The sequence below is a fragment of the Podarcis pityusensis genome (assembly GCF_964106645.2).
Source record: "Podarcis pityusensis genome assembly, chromosome: 7".
Taxonomy (NCBI): Eukaryota; Metazoa; Chordata; class Lepidosauria; order Squamata; family Lacertidae; genus Podarcis; species Podarcis pityusensis.
This window is the reverse complement of record NC_138031.1, coordinates 14,125,194-14,147,397: the sequence shown is the minus strand read 5'-3', so window position 1 is coordinate 14,147,397 and position 22,204 is coordinate 14,125,194. Positions and strand designations below refer to the sequence as shown.

Here is a 22,204-nt window from a genome sequence, read left to right as displayed (position 1 = left end):
CTTCCAATACAAAAGGAGTTGGCAACCTTTTCCTGCTTTTCCTGGGGTAAGGTAAAGGAAAAGGACCCCTGGACGGTGAAGTCCAGTCAAAGGTGACTATGGGGTGTGGTGCTCATCTCGCTTTCAGGCCAAGGGAGCCGGCGTTTGTTCACAGACAGCTTTCTGGGTCATGTGGCCGGCATGACTAAACCGCTTCCGGTGCAATGGAACACTGTGACAGAAACCAGAGAGCACGGAAACACAGTTTACCTTCCCACCGCAGCGGTACCTATTTATCTACTTGCACTGGCGTGCTCTCGAACTGCTAGGTTGGCAGAAGCTGGGACACAGCAACGGGAGCTCATCCCATCATGTGGATTTGAACAGCTGACCTTCCAATTAGCAAACCCAAGAGGCTCAGTGGTTTAGATCACAGCGCCACCTGCTCCTTGCGCTGAATGAGCCTGAAGCTCATTTCTTCTCCTGATAGTAATTCTATGCTTCTCCATAGCAATTATGAGCTCAGACAGTGCATTTTGCCTCTCCTGATCAAATGGCTTCACAAACACCATCTATTTAAAATGCAAATGCATTGCACCCAATCACCCATGGCATTTACTCTCAATGTAGAATCACTGTGATGTCTGAAGGAGCACTGCTAATTAGCAGTTAATGTTATTTCCTAAATATTGTTGCACGTCACCTGATTCTCTGAGTGGTGAGAGATTCCAGGGGTTCCAGGAGCTTAACTAAGGTTTGTGTTTCTTTTGGGAAAGAGGCACAGCGGAGACTGTGGTTTCTCCATGATATATGATTCGTTGAAGGGGTTCACAGCATTAACACCACAAAAGGGTCTTGTTTCTCCCATAGCCACAGCCTTGGATTCAAAGAGAAATCAAACACTGCTTTCAGACGTTGCTGTAAATCTCTTTCTTGCTATCTTCTAGCTCACACTGCAAAACTCTGCTCCAAGCTCTGGCTTTGACCATTAAGAAGAGTGATTTTCTTTGGTTTGTGGGTTGTTGGAGTTTTTGTTTTGTTTCTTTTGTTTGGGTTCTTTTTTTGCTTTGTTCCTGTTTTTATTATGTATTTTTCTCTCTTGCATTTTTATGTTTGCTTTTGAGAGACTGCCCATGTTAAATTGCACTTCAGTTTCTAGAACCATTTTTCTTCATGTGAAACACGCCTACCACCTTGTGGCAAAACAGAGGTATAAAATGCATGACCGCTGAGTGAATGGAATGCTATACCCTTTTGCACAAAAGTTTCAATGCTGATATGTTGGTTGCTGAGTGTGATGCTGGGATGTTTCTTGTGGTTGCTATTGAGTAGGGTTGCCATATTTCAAAAAGTGACAATCTGGGCACAAAAGTTATTGATGCCCAAAGTTGCCATACGTCCAGATTTTCCCAGACATTCCTGCGATTTCCACCCAGACACTGCTTTCGACTGCAGTGTTCCAGCTATTGCCAATCCTGGACCAACTGATGCGTCTTTGCCATTTGTTCCACTTTTGTAAACACCCTATTTTTCAGTTTTAGTCCATTTCTCAACTTTTGATGAATGCTTTGCTTGCATGATTAATCACTCTCACATAAGATGCATGCAGCGATCATATCAAAATCCAACACACAGATTTTTTTGCTGAACAAGCACTGAGGTTATTACGTTGATGATGATGATGATACCATTAAAGCAACATTGGCTATACAGGTTAGTATTGCCGGCTTTACCAGTGAAGTTGAAATGTTTGGGCTACTTTGTTTCAGGACTTGAGTGGATAATTTGTGACAGGCACCCTCCACCCCAATTCCACACTTTTTTGTGGCAGCCTTTCTCAACCTGTGGTTCCCCAGATGTTGTTGAACTACAACTCTCATCACCCCTAGCTAGCAAGGTCAGAGCTCAGGGATTATGGGAGTTGTAGTCCAACAACATCTTGGGACCCACAGGTTGAGAACCGCTGTATGGGCTTCCACAGGATACTATTCTCTCCCCAGTGCTGTTTAATATCTGTATGAAGCCGTTGGATGTGGTCATTAGATGTTTTGGAGCTAGGTGTCGCCAGAATGCTGATGACATGCAACTCTACTTCTCCATAACATCGGAATCCAGAGAGGCTGTGAAAGCTTTGGATAGGTGTCTGAATTAAGTGGTGGACTGGATGAGGGATATGTTTGAATCATGGGCATATGGAGGTTCTTTGGGTGGGTGGTTCCCGTGTTCAGGAAATTGGCAAGTTACCTGCTCTGGATGGGGTTGCACACCCTCTGAAGGAGCAAGTATGTAGTTTGGGGTTATTTGTGGATACCAATTTGCCCCTAGAGGCCCAAGTGTCCTCTGTGGCTAAGAGTGCCTTTTACCAGCTTCATTTGGCTCACCAACTACCACCATTTCTGAACAGGAATAGTCTGACCACTGCAGTCCATGCATTGGTAACCTTGGGTCTAGATTACTGCAATGCGCTGTATGTGGGGCTGTCCTTGGGTCTGGTTCGGAAACTCTAGCTGGTGCAGAATGCTGTGGGCTGATTGCCAATGGGACACTGCACTGCACTGGGTGCTCATCTGCTACCGAACCAGCTTCAAGGTCCTTGTATTGATTTTCAAATCCCTTTACAACTTGGGTTCAGGATACCTCAGGGACCACCTGAACAGGGGAGGATTTAGGGCTGTGCAAATCCTGGGTGCCGAGTCAAGAGGGCGCTGTCTCAAAGACCTGTATGTGTGGGGCTGGGCTTTGGGAAGGAAGTGTGAGACTCTGGCAAGGTCCTAGAGTTTTCCACTTCCTTCCCAAAGCCTAGTTAGCACTTTCCCAGCTTTGAGAAGGAGTTGGGAGGGCTCTAGGACTTTGGCAAAGCCTTTCCTTCCCAAAGGTACAGTAGGTGCCTCCTTGCCCATCTTTGGGAAGGCAGTGCAGGGGCAGGGGGGATTTTGGCCTCGCACAGGGCACCATTGTACCCAAGTCTGCCACTGAACCTGAACCTTTATATTCCAGTTTGATTACTGAGATCATCTGCAAGAGCATCTCTGGTCGTTCCCTTAGTTGGTGAAGCTCATTTGGTAGCTATGAGAAACCAGGCATTGAGTGTCATCGGCCAAGTCCTGTGGAACACCTTGCCAATAGAGATTCAGTGGCTGCCTTATGTGCCATCTTTTAAACACTTGCTGAAAACTTTTCTATTCTACCAGTCCTATGCAAGCATTTAAGAGTACATCCTCCACAATAATCTCATAGACTCATAGAATTCTAGAGTAGAAAGTGACTCTGGGGATCATTTGCTTTTAACTTGCTTTTAGCTTTTTTATTATTTTATTGTCTGGCTTATATTGTTGCAAAACACTGTGCTATATTATTAAGATACAGCAGTACAGTATATAAATTTTTTTTATAAATACTGTAAATGAATAAATAAATAACAGATCTGTCCTGAAAATTCATGGGGATTTGTCATTCAAAAATGATTCTTCCTAGTGTCAGCATGACTTAGCAGCTTTGCTTTTGCAGCAGAAGCAACACAGAAACCTATAATTACAGTATGTATACACAGTTGAGCCTTACTGATTCTCAGACTGATTTACAGAATTACAGCAGAGGTATTAGGGTTTCACACCAGAAATTTGCCACAAATATCCAAGATCCCCACCCCCAAACCAAAAAACTAAAACCTGGATCTGTTTAGAACTCATTCAAAATTAGAGACTAAAAATGTGCCATGTTTCAAACAGTGAAAATCCAGACAGAAAAGTTGTTGAATTTTTTTGGCAAAGTTGTTGGGCTTCTTCCTTTTTTTCCTTTTTCTTTAGTCTTGGCCAAACGTTATTGAGCTTTTTGGGCAAAATCGGACAAAAAAGCCGTTTTGAAGCAAATACTGCTGCTGACTGCAGTATTCCGGATATGTCTAGCCTCTCAAGGCAAAAAATGGTGGTGGGGAGAAAGAGAATGGCTCAAGTTCTTCCTAGCCACACAGTAAGCTGAAATTTAGCATGTACATAATCTGCAACACACTGACTTCTAAAATAAAGGCACATATATCACATTCGTTCCTTAAAAATAGATAACAAGTGTGTTATTGTACTGAATTTCCTTGACATGGTAAATGGCATTTTGCAATGCCCCACACTCCCATTTTGGGAAACCAGCAAAATTAAATTCCCTCCACTTAATCTCACCTGTCACAAACAAGGAGGCATCTGTCATTCTTTTTTCCTGACCATGTCTTTTCAGGAGGTCCCCCCCCCAATATCTTGGTGGGTATTATTTGGCTGCCTGTCTCTATGGTAATTATTCATGTTTCCAGGGAGACCACAGTAATTACAAGTTGGGTGTGTGATGTCTTGCACGCTCTCCCCTGATGTATCTTTTACAACCCCTACCTCGATTACTCTCTGACTTTTAAGATATTGGTTTGTACTATCAACAGTGGATTGATACCCATTACCCAATCATGAAGGGGCAAGGTTTTAAAAATGAAGTGTGCCCATAAATATCGCTTTTTGTATCTGCCTAAGAAAAATCTATATTTTGCAATTTGCATACTTTTTTCTTTTTGGCTCCACTTCTGTTTTATAATAAACCACTGTTTCTGTCTGACTAGGCAACAGTATTGCGCACCCATATTATGAAATAGATTGCCTAAGATTGCATAGCTCTTTTATGAAACTTCATGCCCAGAAGCAAGGGGAACTGAGATTGACTTTGCTGAGATCAAAAGAAGGTCCACAGGTTTCAAAACAATCCTTCGTCACCCCTTGTGTTTCTTTTGGTTCATCCAAGTGAAATAATAATACAATTACAATATAGAAAAAGAATTTGTAAGGTTGTAACATTGATGTATATTGTTCCAATGCATTATTTTAAAAATTACCATTGCTGGAAAAACTTGCTTGGTTATTAGTTAAGGGTTTGTCTAAAATATGTAATTTAAATAATAACTTGTGTAGTTTTAACATCAGGTTGGCCAGGCGCCCCAACTATAGGCAGCTGCTAAACACACACAAAATCTCACTTTCTATACAGGCAGTTGTGCATAACACAGGGTTGCTATATTTAAAAAATCACCCAATGTATGGCCGGGGCTAAAAGTATGGCCCCACTCTTGTCTGTACTTAGGTATGCCTTAAGTAGAACATGCTATTGAAAATGTGGTATTTTGCTTCTAGTAAATCCCAGAAGCAAAAAAGTTTTCTTATAAAACAGGCCAGGAGCATTCCAACAGAGAGTGAGCCAAAACCGCATACTGGACAGAATGTCAGGGTGTAGGAGTTTTGTTGCTTCTACTAGCTTAAGTTTGGGGCTATACGCACTTTCAGTATCAACCAGGAATGTGTATTTATGCTTGTGGAATGCAAGCTTCATTTACTAGTAAGTTATATAATTGTGCAAGTTATATAATACTGCACACAGCCGTTCACCGAGTTGTTTGGGGGAGGATATCGAATGAGAGGGCTTGGTACTAGGACTGCATGGTTCTGCGTATACGGTACATACATGATGACTCAGCTCTAAAGATTTGCCTGGCCCCAACGCAAAAGTTATGTCTGCTTATCATCCTCTGTCAGTAGTATTCAAAGGTTTTTTCTATTGAAATTCTTTATATTCTGCCTTTTAAGGTGCAAGCTCTCATAGGGTGCTTTACAAAACAATTAAGAATACAATATCGCAAATTTTAAAACAAACCAGATCTAAAACCATCAAAAGAGCAACAGTTAAAACATGAAGCTTGCATTGAGCTATTAAAAACTAAGTGGAATAAAAACTTTTTCTGACATTCACTTAAAACCAATGGAACATACATACTTCCTGTAGGATGAAGTTTCAAAGCTGTGGAGGCTGAAAAGGTTTTGCCCTAGTACCAGCCAGTCTGATGGTTCTTGACAGCAGATCAGAGGATTAAGCTCCAGAGGCCTATCACAAAGCCCAGGCAGATTCATAAGAGAGCATGTCTTTATTGTCTCAAATGTTTTGGGGCTAAGGTGGCTTATCTCACCATCTCAGCTCAGCAGGAACCCAGACAGCTGGGCAGAGCCCAAAGTATCTTAAGCGAGTTGTAAACCATGCAAAAAATGGGCTTTCCAGGGATGGGACCAAACAGGGGCAGTTAGGATGGATCCAAAGCCTGTTCAGTTTAGTCCCTTGACCTAGCAAGTCAGAATAAGTGAAAATGGCAAAAATAGTGGCATAACTCAAAAACTATCCTACAATCATAGAGTTGGAAGAGACCACAAGGGCCATCGAGTCCAACCCCCTGCCAAGCAGGAAACTTAAAGGCTTGTGCTCCCTCTAATAGGCTTAGGCTGGCTCAGACATCAGTCGCTCTGTGACTGAACGGAGTTTGGATCTGGTGCAACTTAATGCTGTCTTAATTTAAACCAATTTGGTTTATGCCAGCTTTTTGTGTATACGACTGCTACCTTAGGCTGTAATCTTGTAATCTTACTTATCTTGGAAGTAAGCCCCATGGAATCATTGGAACGTACTTCTGACTAAACAGGCTTCATGTTGCGCTTGAATACACTCACTTGCTTTGGGACCACATCCCACCGTTTTGCTCCTATATATTTTGTAGTGAAATTCTGAAAAACAACAACATACTGTTTGGGATCTAAATTTGGGATTTGAGAGGGGAAACAACATGGTTGTTTTTCTTTGATGGGGGAGGGGAGGAAAATGTATACTCCATTTCAAAACTAAAATGTCTAAAATTATTTACTTGGGTGTGCCAGCAATTACACGGCATGAAAGCAATCGCAGTAACAAGAGCCCTTTTTGGATCAGGCCAACCACCAGGTGCAGTATCCTTTCCAGCAATATTCCAGAGATAAAAACACCTTATATTTTTGGCTGTTCTTATATTCATCTGTAAGGTGCCTTGAGTCCCTGACAGGGAAAAAGGCGGGGTATAAAAAGAGCTGGCTTTAGGTTTGATGAGGCCCTAAGCTACTGAAGGTAATGGGGCCCTTTATATGTCCAGCTGTCCTTTGTCAACAACAAATTGTCGCTTTTTTGTGTGCTGAATATATGCCAAATGGTAATTTAGGACCTAATAGGTATCTAAAGCCATTTGCACATAACAAAATATGTATTTTATCAAAGTAATTGTTGAACTGAAATACAATTAAGAAGTATATTAAATAGTGAAATAATTATTAAGTTGTAACTTAAAATTACTTTTTATTCATAACAAACTTAATAATGCAAACACATTGGCATTTGGCAATAACAAAAGTTCCTTTAGAAACACAATTTACAAAGACTCATAATTTAGTCTCTAGAAACTTGCTATAACATGAAATAATAATTGTAGGTTTTATTTTGTTTTTTTATGTTATATTTTGGAAATGTACATCGGTTTTTTTTTCCCTTTAATTTTTTTGCCGCCCCCCCCAAGTGCGCTGCCCTAAGCAATAGCTTGTTTAGCTTATACGTAAATCAGGCACTGCGTATAAATATGCTGTTTAAAAGTAGGCGCCTTTTATTCTTTTCAGCGCCTGCTAAAAAAAAAATCCTCTTTTAGACAAGCCTACTCAGAGGAAGCTTAAAGTTGAGATGAACTTTAACCTGCTTTAGTATGTTAAACTAAAGCAGGGCTGTGAATTCCCCTTCGATTTTATTGCCTCATCTTTTTGCAAAGTCCTTTGAGGTCTGTCTGTGTGGTTTGTTTGTTTTTTACAATCAACTGTATAAATTTTATCAGATAAATAATTCGAAACGCTGCTGAGGAAGAACCCGTTCGGAGCCGGGACTCCCTCACACGCTCCCTCTCCTCAGCGAGGAGGCACTAAGGTCAGACCCACGACGACTGCGACCAACGACTCGCCTGAGGGGAAAAAAAAAAAACCTCCGAGCGCGTGCGCGGCGACGGCGCTGGCGGTTCCGGATTGGCGGGTACGAGGTGCGCTCGCGCCGCTCATTCGACAGTTACCCTTGGTGGTGGTGATGGGTGAGGTTTTTTTTTTTTTTTAGTCCTAAACTCCACCCACCAACTCCGCCGCCGCCGCCAGCACCGGCTGCCTATTGGCGGGGCGGGGCATTGTGACGGGGAGGACGCCGTGGCCCCGCCCACTCCCCTCCTCCCCCTCCCCCGCCCGTCGCGTTGTTTCTGAGAGGGCCGCGGCGGCTACGTCGCTGCTGCTGCTGCAGGAGGAGGCGGCGGCGGCGGCGCGCGCCGGCTGACTGGCGGGCGGCGGATGAGGAGGAGGGAGGAAGAGGCAGGCAGGCATCGCGGACATGATGGCGGCGGCCTCCTCGCGAGCGCTGGTGTCGGCGGCGTCGGCAACGTCCCTGCGTCCGGGGTCCCGGGCGGCGAGAGCCCGGCGGTAACTGGCGGCCGCCGTCATCGCCGTGCCCTTTCTCTGCCTTCCCCCCGCCGCCCGCCCAGAGACGGACAGGAGGCGGCGGGGTCTCGGGGATGGCGGCCCCGGGCCCCCTTCAACCGCCGCCTCAGCGGCTGGGCCCGTGGCTGCGGGCCGGCGCGGAGGTGGCGCTGCGGGTGCCCAGCCTTTTCCTCATCGACGCCATCTTCAACTCGTCCCCGGTGTTCCCCGGAGACTCCCTGTGGGCCGGCCTTCTGGGGGGGCTGCTGCGGCTGATGGGTGAGAGACCCTTCCCCCACCCCTCACGGGCACCCCATTTAAATGCCTATCGCTGGGGGGTGGGGGGAGAGAAAGGGGTGGGTGGGGCTTCCACCCCCCACCTCCGTCCCAATTTTACCTCAGCAGGTATAGATCACGAGATCTCAGGGTCGCGGGTTCGAGCACCACGTGGGGCAAACGGTTCCTGCATTGCAGGGGGTTGGACTAGATGACCTCCCGGTAGCCCTTCCCACTCTACAGTTCTGTGATGCAATTCTGTCATCCCCTTCCCTTCCTATAGGCTACTAAGGAGGTGGAGAGGAAGGGTTTTTATGTAAGGGGGGGGAGACATCTCCAACCCTTTTTTCCGCCACCCCGGAAGAAGCTTCTGTGGTGAACGGTCGCCGTGCCTTCTCCGCGCTTCCTTGTGCGGCAACTTTCCTGCTCTCTTACTTTTCATTGGCGTTGGGGAGAGAAGAGGGCGATCGCCTACCTGTTTTACTCGGGCGTGAATCCTCCCTAAACCACCTCCTCCTTTCCCCTTGAGAGCATCAAAACTGCACCGGGTTGGTGGTTGTGGTTGTTGTCCTTGTAAAAAGGATGTTTGCTAATCCTCGGTTGACCCATAAGTAAGTGTTGAAACAGCAGCACATCTTCAGCCATTTAGAGTTAGGGGTGTGAAGGGCACTTTTGAAGGATGCTAAAGGGTGAAAATGTACGTTTATTGATCTGGCTGGAATAGGCTAAACGTTTACTGTAGTCTTTTGCACAGTGAATGCGTCTCTTTTTCCTAGCTCTGCTTTCCTCACACCCAGATTTCCAGTGAGACGTGTCCACTTTCTTTTTGTCATGGCTTCCCAAACCTTTTGCTCCCGCAGACTACTTGCTCTTGGTGGATCACTTAATGATTTTTCTACCTGTTGTCACAGTTGTGACACACTGTGCTAGATGCTGTCTATTTTTAATTGTTTTTTAATTGCATTTCTAAGTTTTATTATATCACAGTTTGCATTGCATGGTATGATTCAGATTGTATTCACACATAAACACAATAAAAATACACTTAAGGATCAATATGAAATTTGTGGATCACTGTTGGCACACAGACTACAGTTTGGGAAACCCCTAGTTTATTTAATGCTGACACCTGGGTCAGACTTCCTGCTTCCCTTGGATTGTTAGCTAAGCTACAATCCTTTAAATTTCAGTCAAAATAACTACAGTATAGGTCCCCCCCCCCTAAAATTAAGAGTAGTGAAAGCTAGTCCCAAGTTTTATGGAAGTTTTATAAGAGCCTAGTTTGCTAAACCTTTGCCAGGGACAGCTTGTTGACTGTAAAATGACCTTTTATGATCTTGTCGTGGGCTAAGGTTGCCCAACTGTTAACTATAACCTCTAGTGTTTCAGTGCCTTCTGCTTTTTTGCAATAGGCCTGCTGGTAATTTGGTCATCATATCTTGGTTCAAGCAGAACCAGTTTCCAATTTGTGCTGGGGTAGCTCAGTGAGTAGAACATGAGACTCTTAATTGCAGGGTCGTGGGTTGAAGCCCCACGTTGGGCAAAAGATTCCTTCATTGCAGAAGGACTAAATGACTCTCGTCGTCCCTTCCAACTCTACAATTCTATGATTCTTACCTAGATAGCAATTGTCTGTTTAGAACAATATTATTCAGATAACTAGTCACATACAGGCAACAAAATAGATATGCATGGTTTTTGTATATGATAAAACAGTTTGCTTGCTTTTTCCTGCACAGAAGTGCTATTCGTGCAAGAAATGTCACATGAAATGGTGTGGAAACCAGACTTGAAAACAGTCATTTATCTGCTTGCATGTGATAAAAATCTCCCCTAAATGATCAGATAAATGTGCAGTTGTAAATACTGTAGAACAAAGTTTGCTTCTCTTTCCCCCTCTTTCAAGTGGTTTTATATATGCCACAAGTAACATGTGCTTTGGGTAACTTTGTGAAGAAAAGCAGCTGATAATAATAAGAATGGCACATGTATTTGTGAACTACTATCTGGTAGAGGATATTGCCTGTTAACAACTCATTTAATAATAGCTTTTTAGCAAAACTACTTACCGTAGATAGCTCCTAAATGCTAAACAGCTCTTCCTATCTTCCTCATTATTTCATCTTTATGTTGCATTCCAAATTACATTCTAATGAATTTACCTGTCAGCTCCAATTTAATTTAGCACAGAGCTCTATAAAAGCTTTTACATAATTGAGTTTTACTATAACTATTAGCCTGACAAGATCCGCTGATTTGCTTAGAGCACATTTATACTGTAGTGGTGGTGGTGGGGACGGATGGACTTTTATGAAACTTGACGTCACATTTCCTAAGTGAGGCTAAGTTGCATGGGCATTGCCTTAGCAGACTTCTGTTTGTGCAGTGGGATTTCACCTTTCTCTGTTAAAAATCTGTCCCAGAGGATCCACCAACTCTGCAGAGAAGATTTAAAGGGCATATGGAGAACTACTAGGGGGAAAGTGAAGTTCGATCACATGACCAGAAGTATGCTTTACTGACACTGGGAGAGCGTACCCTACAGGGTGTATAGAAACCTATATTGCATATTACAACCCTTGGTACTTCAAATCATTCTTGGATTTCTCCATACCTTCTGAGATGTTATTCCCATTCATGAGAGTTTTATAATCTTACAAAGCAGAAAGAGTTTTAGAAGATAGAGAGATAGATAGATAGATAGATAGATAGATAGATAAATTATATAAATTATTGATCTGTATAAACAAGTTCTGAGCAGTCTGTGATGTCTGATCTCTGAACTAGACATCAATGCAGTATGCAAATGTGGAATTGGTTTTCACCCCTCCCTTCCTCCCCAGTTTCCATATACAGTACTTTGGTTTGGAGATTAAACTATGACAGTTGTGATAGTGTTACTGGGTAAATCCTAGTTCTGTTCTGCGAGCTTGATATTTGTGTCTGGAACGTGGCCTGATAGGCATTAAGCCAGAATAATAGGTACATTGTAGTACATTGGAATAACAGCTGAAAGGGTGTTGCAGAGCATAATACTCAGGGGGTGTAACCTCAACTGGTGACTCATCACTTACTATAGAAACACTAATAATAAAAGAGGTGGAATTCCCTCCCCCCATAGCAGGGTGAGGCTTTTAAGTGCTGTGTGCTTCAGTTTCCATGGTCATAGTTTGTGTGATAATGACGATGAGGGGGTGGTAAAGTTGTAAACATGTAATTAAACATGTCTATTATCATTCCATTGTGAAGATGCATCAAAATTGAGTGCTTTTAAGCTAATCTTATATAAATGAGATCTATCAGGTCAGTTACTGGATGATCTCTGCTAAGGGTAAAATGATAAGATTAAGTGATTAGGGGCATTTGATAACTATCCTTTCTTGAAAGGATTAGGGGATGAGGAGAGTCTAGAATGGAAGCCCTTGTATTCCTTCTTTATCTCAAATTTTACATAAGCCACATTCATCTTGTTCATCTGGCTCGCCCTGGGATTTTCAGATAAAGGGTGGTATACAAATTGCATAAATAAAAAATAAAAATCTGGATCAATGTAGTCTAAAAAATGGATGCAGCTTGTATAGGGGCTCTTTTTTCAATTTAAAAGCCTTGATTTAAAAAGAGTAGCCATATTATAAAAGTCCTTTATGTTTTAGAGATTTGTATTGTTCCCCGTTCTTCCTCCTATAAATATTGTGGGACCTTGTGTTTCAGAAAGAATTAAACTAACACTTTTCTTAAGATTTTTAAGGAAGTTGAGACAATCTTATGCATGTCTACACAGATATATTCTTTTCCATGGGACTTAATAGCAGGTGCGCATAACATTGCAGCATAATTTATTGGAAAGTGTTGAACTATGAATTAATTTGGGGCACCAATTGAGACTGTTAGTTGTGCTTAATTCTGCTGAAACTAGTACCATTTACCTGCACATCCCGTTAATTTCAGGGGGATTTTTGGAATGTGACTTCTCTGGATTGGGACCATGGTCTGCTAAGCTAATTGTGGGAAGCTTTGCTTGTGGTAAGAGATAGAAGCCGATTGTCCCTAGTACATTACAATTTGACTTCCGGGTATATCATAGTCAGGGAGAAGGTTGTGTATCATTGAGCTTTCATAATAAGTCTTAAACTTGAACTTTAACATTTGGATGTATGTTTGCTTCTTCTAGGAATCAATAGGGTGTTCAGATACTGTGATTCATGGGTCATGTCCAGATAAGCCCTGGGTTGTCTAATATGTTTTCCTCATATCTAGTTGCAATTTTGGTTCAGGGCCATAACTCTAGTCAAAGGATAGTGGAAATATATGTGAGTGATTTACTGGACAGAAATTTTAAGGAATTGATGTATTAGGATAGGTCATAGCATTTATTCATTTGCAGAGAATTCTTAGAATTCATTTCTATTGCATATTTTTGACCATGCCTCATATCCAATACAGTGGTACCTCTGGTTGCGACGGGATCTGTTCCGGAGGCCCGTTTGCAACATGTAAAGAGCGCAACCTGAAGCGCAGTATCTGTGCAGGTACGCAGCGCAATTCGGCACTTGTGCGCATGCGCGGTTTAGCATTTCTGCGCATGCGCGAGCGGCGAAACCCAGAAGTAACCCTTTCCGGTACTTCCGGGTCGCCGTGGGATGTAACCTGAAAGAACGTAACATAAAGCAAACATAACATGAGGTATGACTGTATCCAGTTCTAGCTAAAATGTTTTGGCTAGACTTTGGAAGGATGATAAAATCCCAGAAGTGAAAACCTGATTACTTAGAGTATGTGTTATTGCAATTACGGAGAAGATTATCAAGAGACCAGAATTACTTCAGATACTCCTCAAACAAAAAGACACCGATTTATATAATTTTGGAGAGAGAATGGTAGAGAGTTTGATTTTCAGAATGCTATGGTAGATTATCTTCAAGGAGTTAGATTTTTGTTGGGTTTGTTGAGATACTGAGAATATTTTTTGTAATTATATAGAGCAGTTGTATGTTGGAGATACAGATGGTTTTACATAATCTGCACTCACGTATGAATTTATGAATATCCTAAAATGTACAGTTCTCTCCATATCCAGTCAGCTTCACGCTCCCCACCTGAGCAGCCCTCCTCCCACTCCTACTCCTGTGCAAGCAGGAGCGGAATCGGGGCTCTCTCAGCTGGGAAGGGGGAGCACTTTAATGGAGCATCCATCCCGTTGTTGGCTTTTGCGGGTCAGGGGCTCCTTAAAACTGCATGGCTGAGGTGAGGGCAGCAGCACGCTCCTCGCTGATTCAGCTTGATTCTCTCTCTGCTGGGGCAGAGTGTGATGGTGGTTTCACCTGTGGTATATCGCTGGTGAAACTGCCACCTTGAGTCCCTCTGCCTCCAGCTCCCAGCTACAGTGGTGCCCCGCAAGACGAATGCCTCGCAAGACGGAAAACCCGCTAGACGAAAGGGTTTTCCGTTTTGGAGGTGCTTTGCAAAACGAATTTCCTATGTGCTTGCTTCGCAAGACGAAAATGTCTTGCAAGTTCCTGCGGGGTTTTTTTCCTTTCCCCCCCTTTTTCCCAAGCCGCTAAACCGCTTATCAGCTGATGGCTAAGCCGCTTATCAGCTGATGCTAAGCCGCTTATCAGCTGATCTTTAAGCCGCTTAACAGCTGATGGCAAAGCCGCTTATCAGCTGATCTTTAAGCCGCTTAACAGCTGATGCTAAGCCACTTATCAGCTGATCATTAAGCCGCTTATCAGCTGATCTTTAAGCCGGTTAAGCCGCTAATACTGTAGCGCTAAGCCGCTAAACCTCTAATGGGCTTGCTTCGCAAGACGAAAAAACCCGCAAGACGAAGAGACTCGCGGAACGGATTCTTTTCGTCTTGCGAGGCACCACTGTAGTTTGTTTCCCCATTAGCGCCCTGGAGGCTTAGGGACTCAAGCGGCAGCAGTTTCACCAGCGATATACCGCTGGCTGAGTGAAGTGGTCTGCGTCTGCGTCCACATATTGATAATATTGCCCAGTCCTACTCTGGATATATCTTGAATGGTTTAAATTTATACTGGCATATTCCCTTACTCAAATATATGGCTATAGCTAAGAGAGCTCCTTATTTGCTGGCCCATGTGGGAACTGTAGCTGGTATAATAAGATTACAGATAGAAAAGACAATTTCCTGAGAGATATAATATTTAGCAGTTAATAACTCAGGCAGAGATCATTTGGCAGTCCTATAACCTTTCCCCTTAGAAAACACATTGAATAATCATGCAGTTGATATACATCTAAAAGGTTATTTCCCCTTGCTTTAATTACTAGGATAGTGGTTCTTGTATTTTTCATTGAGAAACTTTTGATTTAGAAGCCAACATCAGCTTTCCCCCCTTTTATTGTGAAGTCGGAATTGCATGTCCAATTACACATTATTCAGAACGCTTTGCAGTAATTTCATGTCCAAATACAAATATACAGTGTGTAAAGCCATGTTAGAAGCTGAGATATGAAAGCTAGGAGCTAAATGGCACCTTAAACTTGGTTATGGGCATAACAACGGAATGTCTAGGCACACTTTTTTAATAACAAGAATACAAAGCTGAAAATGAATGAACTGCAGCTAAAATATTACGTTCATTTTCCACATGGTCTAGTCCTTCCCCTGCCCACCCACTAATATTCTTAAGAGGGTCTCTTCTCCAGTCTTCAGAGAGTGGCTGGAAGTGGGGAGGCAGAAGAAGGTCTTCCTTTATTTCCACTCTGCAGTTTTAATCTGAAATCTTAGGCGCAGAACTGTGCCCAGAGCTCAGAAACTGCTCACACTAATGAAATTCCTTGTCACAAAATGCACCTAGAACAATGGTAGTTTCAAACACTGGTATAAAGAATGTTAACATTTACAACACATTTGCATACTCTGGCTACTCTCACCTCAGTAAAACAGTTAAAAGACAAGCTTCACTTGACTTTTCCTTTGTTTTCCAGGGACTATATTTTGATCCAAATCCTTGTTTCCGCCAAGCCTTAAAGGAACGTTGAATAAATGTCGTCCTAGTCAATCCATCCAAATAAGTTTATTCCCTCAATCCAATTTGGAAAGAATAGAAGTAGTGTCTCACTACTTTCCTCTGGGAGGAATATAGTTTTGCCGTCTAGTATGAGTGAAAGGTCACTGTTATAAACAAGTTATTTTAAGCCAGAAGAGGAGACACTAACTACTATAACACTCGAGCCCTTTTTACCCATTTGTCTTGAATGCACCAAAGAATCTTAGTAGGTCCACTGCTTCATCCCACGTCACATGACAGGGAAATCTTTCTGGCCCATTGGGCAATAGTTGAAACCCAATGAATACTCTATCTGAAGTTATCTTGTTGTTTTGAAACCAGGTTCTTTGCTCTTATGGCTAATTAGTGGCTCTAAATCCTTTTTTAAAAAAACCCATAATGGAAAAAGTATATACTTTGGTTCTTTTAACTAGTAGCGCTATTCCCCCTGCCAGTGCCACCACCAATGTTTTCTGGAGTACAATCATATTGCCTCTCAGCTAAAGAGGATTCAAGAAATAATAATCACTATTAGATTATAAACAGATTTGTTAATTTTCCTTATGAGTTAGCTTCAGTTCACTGCACTAATAACTCATGTACTTCTCCAATAATAATTACTGTAAGGCATGACCAAGCTCTTAATCTGCATTCAGCAGCCTCTGATCATTCTGGCCGCTGCTTCTTGTTTTCCAGATTGATTGTAATGGTCCTTTAAGTGAGGCCTGAATAACTTGTGACCCATCCAGCCAAATATAGCCCCACAGGGCTCAAGGCAATCCTGTTAGTAAGCCCCCCAAAGCTACCAGCCTGGAAGCATTTTTACTTGTGTGCTGTTTACTCATAAAGGGGGTTGCAGTTCTGACCTTCCTCCAGCTTGACTCTCTGAAAACCTACAGTTCACTCAGGTTCCATTTCTTAGAGATGCAGACTATGTTGTTCCCAGCATGTTCCCAATATACAAGCTGGGGGAAGCTTACTGTCTTGCAGGAGAGGTGGGGAAATCTGGCGCGTTGACAGCCCCACCCTACTATTGAGGTGGCAAGATTACCTTTCCTGGCTTTGTGGAATTTATTGTATTGATTAATATTCTGTGACCTTTTAATTCTGCCTGTAATGGGGGGGGGGGTGTTGTTTTGTTTGCTTTCATTTTTATTATGTGTTTTCATTTTGTATTTTTATGTTGTGAACTGCCCTGTGAGCTTCACATGAAGGGCAGTATGCAAGTATAGTTAATAATAATAATAATAATACTGAAATGAGGCAATGCTGCTCACCACACCGACGCTTATGAGTAAGGATGGGGGATTGCAGGTTCAAACAGGGCTGTGGAGGCAGTAAAACCATTTTCTATGGCCAGTACAAAAACAGAGTGAGCTGCTATAGCAGAAATAGCATTCTGCCCCTTCCTCTCCAGCCTACTCACTGACCTGGAGATAATTTCATAGAATTGTAGAGTTGGAAGGGTTCCCGAGGGTCATCTAGTCCAACCCCCTGCAAGGCAGGAATCTCAACTAAAGCATCCATGACAGATGGCCATCCAACCTCTGCTTAGAAACCTCCAAGAAGATGATCTCAGGATCTGGGTAGGTTCATGTGGAAAGAGGCGGTCCTTGAATATATTGCAGTCCTGAGCTATTTAAGGCTTAATAGGTTAAAACCAGCACTTTGAATTGGGCCTGAAAATGAATTGGTAACCAGTGCAGTCAGACCAGGATCTGTGTAATATGCTCAAACAGTCTCTAATGCAGTAGTGTCCAAACTTTTTTCAAAGAGGGCCAGATTTGATGAAGTGAAGGGCTGTAAGGGCCAGCCAAAGTTGTTGACATTTTTTTAGGGTTGAAGTTGTTGAGGGTTTTTGGTTTTTTTTTAGGATTTTACCCCAGGAAATAAACTGCCACAGGGTCGGATTAGGCCCCCGAAATGGACTTTGGACATGCCTGCTCTAATCATTTAATTAATCACTGATCTCTTCCAGTCACGAGCCTTCTTGTCGTCAGATTAGGCAAGCAGTATTCATCATAAAACCTCAAATTCTTCATTGGTAGGGCACAACCTGCAAATATTTATGGGTTTTATTTTATTTATTAAATTTATATACCACCTTTTCTTCCAAGGAGCTCCAGGTGGTGTGCATGGTTCTTTCTCTCCCCATTTTGGCAAAAACTGGCAGGAAGTCTTGTGGAGAACCTTAAGCCCAAGGTGTTTTTGGCTACATAAACCAACTTAGCAAAAAGCAGCACCCAGATGGTAGAGTGAAACTGCATGATAATGGGGCTTGACTGTTGGCTATATTGCTTGTTAACCGTGTCATTGACACACCTCCAGGTTTTGTATTAAAACACCACAGGAAATGCCTGGTTTGCACTCTTATTGTATAAGAACATGCTGCCATGGGATTGGAAAAACAAGTGTTTTCAGTGTTTGTGTAAGTGTAACCACTATGCAAATCAGTGATGGGTATAATAGGCAGTAACAGGCTGTGATGTTAAGTACAGTTACAGTGCTGTTTACTCATCCATAAATGGTTGTTTTATTTCCCTAGACCATTTCTTACCTTCATACAATGTAATTTTAAAACGCTGATTGCCAATGTGGCACCTTCAGACAAAGATGCACCTCCAGAGGCCTTTCCTTGCACCCAAAGGGTTCAGTTCCCCTACTGAAATTAGGCTAAAAAGAGCATTTAATTGTAGCCAGTAAAAAAGGTTGTAGTGTGTTGGGGTCACAGTGTGTGCATGATGCCCATAACAGTTCCAGTCCTCCAAGTTGCTCATGGGCCCACGATGGTAGGTGGCCCCTGTTATATTCCTGTTGTTTACATGATATATGTGAATGCAGTCTGTATTTAGAAAAAATTCAGGATGCCCACCAACAACACAACCTATATGCAGACGGGAAATAGAATGAATGAATGAAATCAAGATACAGATAAATACTAAACGCTAATGCCGCACAGAGGATCTTAAGGTCCATAAATAGCAACACCCTAGAGGTCCTGGGCCCTAAGGAAGTTAGATTAGCCTCAACCAGAGCCGGGGCTTTTTCAACACTGGCTCCGGCCTGGTGGAACACTCTGTCTCATGAGACCAGGGCCCTGCAGGATCTGATTTCTTTCTGTAGGACCTGTAAGACAGAGTTGTTCCACCTGGCCTTTGGCTTGGAGTCAGTTTGATTCTCCCCCCCTTTCTTTTTTCCTTTCTCCTGTGATGAGGCTGCATTTTAATGTTTTAATGTTGTATTTTAATCTTGTTTTTAAGTTGTATTCATTCAACTTGTTTTTATTATTGGTCTTGGCTGGGGAGGGCAGGGTATAAATAAAATATTATTTTATTTTATTTTGTTATCATCATCATCATCATAATCATCATCTAGTTTTTACTGATTTTTTTCTAAGTATTAAAGCCATAAAAAACTAAAAGCCCATCTAGTAACCAAGGCCTCCTTAAAAAGGAAGGTCCTTATTGCAAAAGACCCTCAGGGAAGGGGTGAAGAACCTTTCTGAGCACCAAATCCCACAGTCTGGGTGTGATCACTAAAAAGGCCCCCTCTGGCCCTGGTCAATAATGACTTTGGTGTATATTGCTCTGTGTTGATGATCTCCTACTTGCCGCTAGGAGGTCTGAGCTGCTACAGAGGAACAGCAATGTATGTAGAAATGGTGGCCTAATTGATGCTATCAAACGTGATTAGTTTGCCCTCATTTCCATTGTGCTTATTTGTCCTCAGTAGTTTGGAGCAAGTGAATATACAGGCATACCTTAGAGATTATTGAGAGTTGATTCCAGACCACCACAATAAGTGAATATTGCAGTAAAGCGAGTTACACAGGTTTTGTTGTTTCCCAGTACATATAAAAGTGACGTTTACACTATACTGTAGTCTATTAAGCCAGACCCCCCTGGCTGCAGGGGCGAAAGGGGGAAACCTAGCTCCAGGCCAGAAGAGAGGTGGCGGGGGGCTTCCTTCCCCTGGAAGCGGCCTCGTAAGGAGCAATATCTGTGAAGTGCAATAAAGTGAGGTATGCCTGTTCAAGAGTTGATATTCTGGGCTGTGTGGAAATTATTATTTACTATGATTGGATTAATTGGAGTACAGCTTCTATAAAATTGAACTGTAGAATTGAATTTACAGAGAGGACTGAAAACTTAACAAACAGTCACACTTGTTCAAAGTGCATGTGCTTTAGAGTCATTGAGCAATTGTCATTTTAGAGCGTGCAGACAACTAACTCTCCTTTCCTCCTCCTTTTAGGTGTCTTTGTATCCAGTGTTGTTCTGATTCTGTCACAAAGATCACTTTTCAAGTTTTATACGATCAGCTCCGCTCTTCTGCTAGCCGCAACATCAGTGATGGTGAACTATTACGCTTTTTTGCACATAAACTTCCACAGTGCCTCTTATACAACACCTTTTGGAGTTCAGCTCCTTCCTCATAAAGGACCTTCCTTAGGGATGGCACTCTCTGTCCTTCAGCTTGCCTTTGGAATTGGCTACGTTGCACTGTTAAATATCCAGTCCATATATTCTCAGCTAATCATACTGGATTTATTGATTCCTCTTGTAGGCTTGATCGTTGAATTGCCGTTACACATCAGGCAGATTTTAGTCTTTACCTCAGGCTTCATTTTGACAGTATACACCCTGGTCGTTTTAGTTTATAAAATTAAACGGTTCTACTACTCTTCACGGTATGTCTATCTTCTTATAAGGCACATGTATCGCATTTATGGATTACAACTGTTGCTGGAAGATACATGGAAAAGGATTCGTTTTCCATCAGTTTTGCGGGTCTTTTGGCTAACGAGGCTGGCAGCTCAAGCTGTTGTATTAACATTCTTCATCAAAATGGCAGAAACTGATCCAGGCATTAAATTTTACATGATTTCTTGGGACAGTTTTTGGGAGTTATTTTGCAGCCTTATTGTCAGCGGGTGTGATTCTACTTTAACTGTATTAGGCATGAGTGCTGTAATTTCATCTATAGCTCACTACCTGGGGCTTGGTATCTTGGCCTTTATTGGATCTACTGATGAAGACGACAAAAGGCTTGGTTTTGTGGCACCAGTTTTATTTTTTATTTTGGCCCTGCAGACTGGTTTAAGTGGGCTTAAGCCAGAAGAGAGACTAGTTCGCTTGAGTCGAAACATGTGCCTTTTGCTGACCGCAGTCCTGCATTTTATCCACGGAATGACAGACCCTGTCCTAATGTCTCTGAGTGCCTCCCATGTGTCCTCATTTCGCAGACACTTTCCTGTGCTCTTCGTCTCAGCTTGCCTCTTTGTTCTTCCAATTTTGCTCAGTTACATGCTTTGGCACCACTATGCACTAAATACATGGCTGTTTGCTGTTACGGCATTCTGCGTGGAACTCTGCCTGAAGGTTATTGTTTCTATCACTGTGTATGTACTCTTTATGATTGATGGCTACTATAATGTCCTATGGGAAAAGCTTGATGATTATGTCTACTATGTTCGATCAACGGGCAATATAATTGAGTTTATATTTGGAGTAATAATGTTTGGGAATGGTGCTTACACCATGGTGTTTGAATCAGGAAGCAAAATCCGGGCTTGTATGATGTGTCTGCATGCCTACTTCAACATCTACCTGCAGGCAAAGAATGGCTGGAAAACCTTTATCAATCGCAGGACAGCTGTTGAGAAAATCAACTCACTTCCTGAAGTCAAAGGAGAGCGATTACGTGAAATCGATGACGTGTGTGCAATCTGCTACCACGAGTTTACTACATCTGCTCGTATTACTCCATGTAACCATTACTTCCATGCACTTTGCCTTCGGAAATGGCTCTACATTCAAGACACTTGTCCAATGTGCCATCAAAAAGTTTATACTGAGGAGAAGGAGAATCTCAATCTCTCAAATAACAATGGCTTTGTTGCACTCGATGAAAATGAACCTGATGAAAATCCTTTGCAAGGAGAAGATGCAGCTGCTGATATGGAAAATGAACTAAATGAAGATAATGACAGTTCTGAGAGTGAGGAGGAAGCAGAGACTGAGAATTCAAGTCAGTCTGTCACACTGCCCGAAGAACACTCAGAACAGGGAACCTGACTTGGTTTAAAATGTCATGTACTGAACACTGTGGGTGGGTGTTAATAGTGGAGTTCAACTATGGAATAAAAGCTTCACTTCATCAGTGTGTAACTAAGCACAAGAACAGTATCTCAAAATGTTGAATCTGTGAATGGGGTTGTCAATTTACTGTGATGTGCGATTGTAAATATACCTCTTAATTACTGCTGGTCTCTTTTGCGACCACCTTAAACTTTATGTACATTATTGTACATGGAATAAAGTGTTTTCGCATATTTTTTAAAACAGTTGAACAAAACACTTCTTAATTGATCAAAAAATTATAGTGTGCAAGTTGTGTCAAAAAGTTCCCGCACTTTGGTAAACTTAAGCCCATGGTTTTTGGATATATTGAAAACAAGCCAGTGTCTCAAGGAGTCACCCTTTAAACCAATTAAAATATTGGATAAGGGTTAACAGATGTCAGTTATTTTAAAATCCTATCAAAGCATCATTTCCAACTTGACAGCAAAAATTAAAATTTTAGGTTTGCATAACTGTTACCATTCTTGCTACTGTT

The 22,204-nt window shown here is 42.3% G+C and overlaps 1 protein-coding gene across 1 annotated transcript; it reads left to right on the top strand.

Annotated features, from left to right (window-relative positions):
- The first annotated feature begins 8,374 nt into the window (after positions 1–8,374).
- RNF139 (ring finger protein 139) lies at positions 8,375–21,930 on the top strand. Its single transcript, XM_081012628.1, has 2 exons — positions 8,375–8,573; positions 19,841–21,930. The coding sequence occupies exons 1-2, from the start codon at positions 8,390–8,392 to the stop codon at positions 21,661–21,663; spliced, it is 2,007 nt and encodes a 668-aa protein (XP_080868754.1). The 5' UTR covers positions 8,375–8,389; the 3' UTR covers positions 21,664–21,930.
- The last annotated feature ends 274 nt before the right edge of the window (positions 21,931–22,204 follow it).

Bases quoted from the DNA above. Each gene is read 5' to 3' on its own strand.
- RNF139 (XM_081012628.1), top strand. From the start codon at position 8,390: ATGGCGGCCCCGGGCCCCCTTCAACCGCCGCCTCAGCGGCTGGGCCCG. The intron at 8,574-19,840 runs GTGAGAGACCCT...TCCTCCTTTTAG, and splicing joins GGGGCTGCTGCGGCTGATGG to GTGTCTTTGTATCCAGTGTT.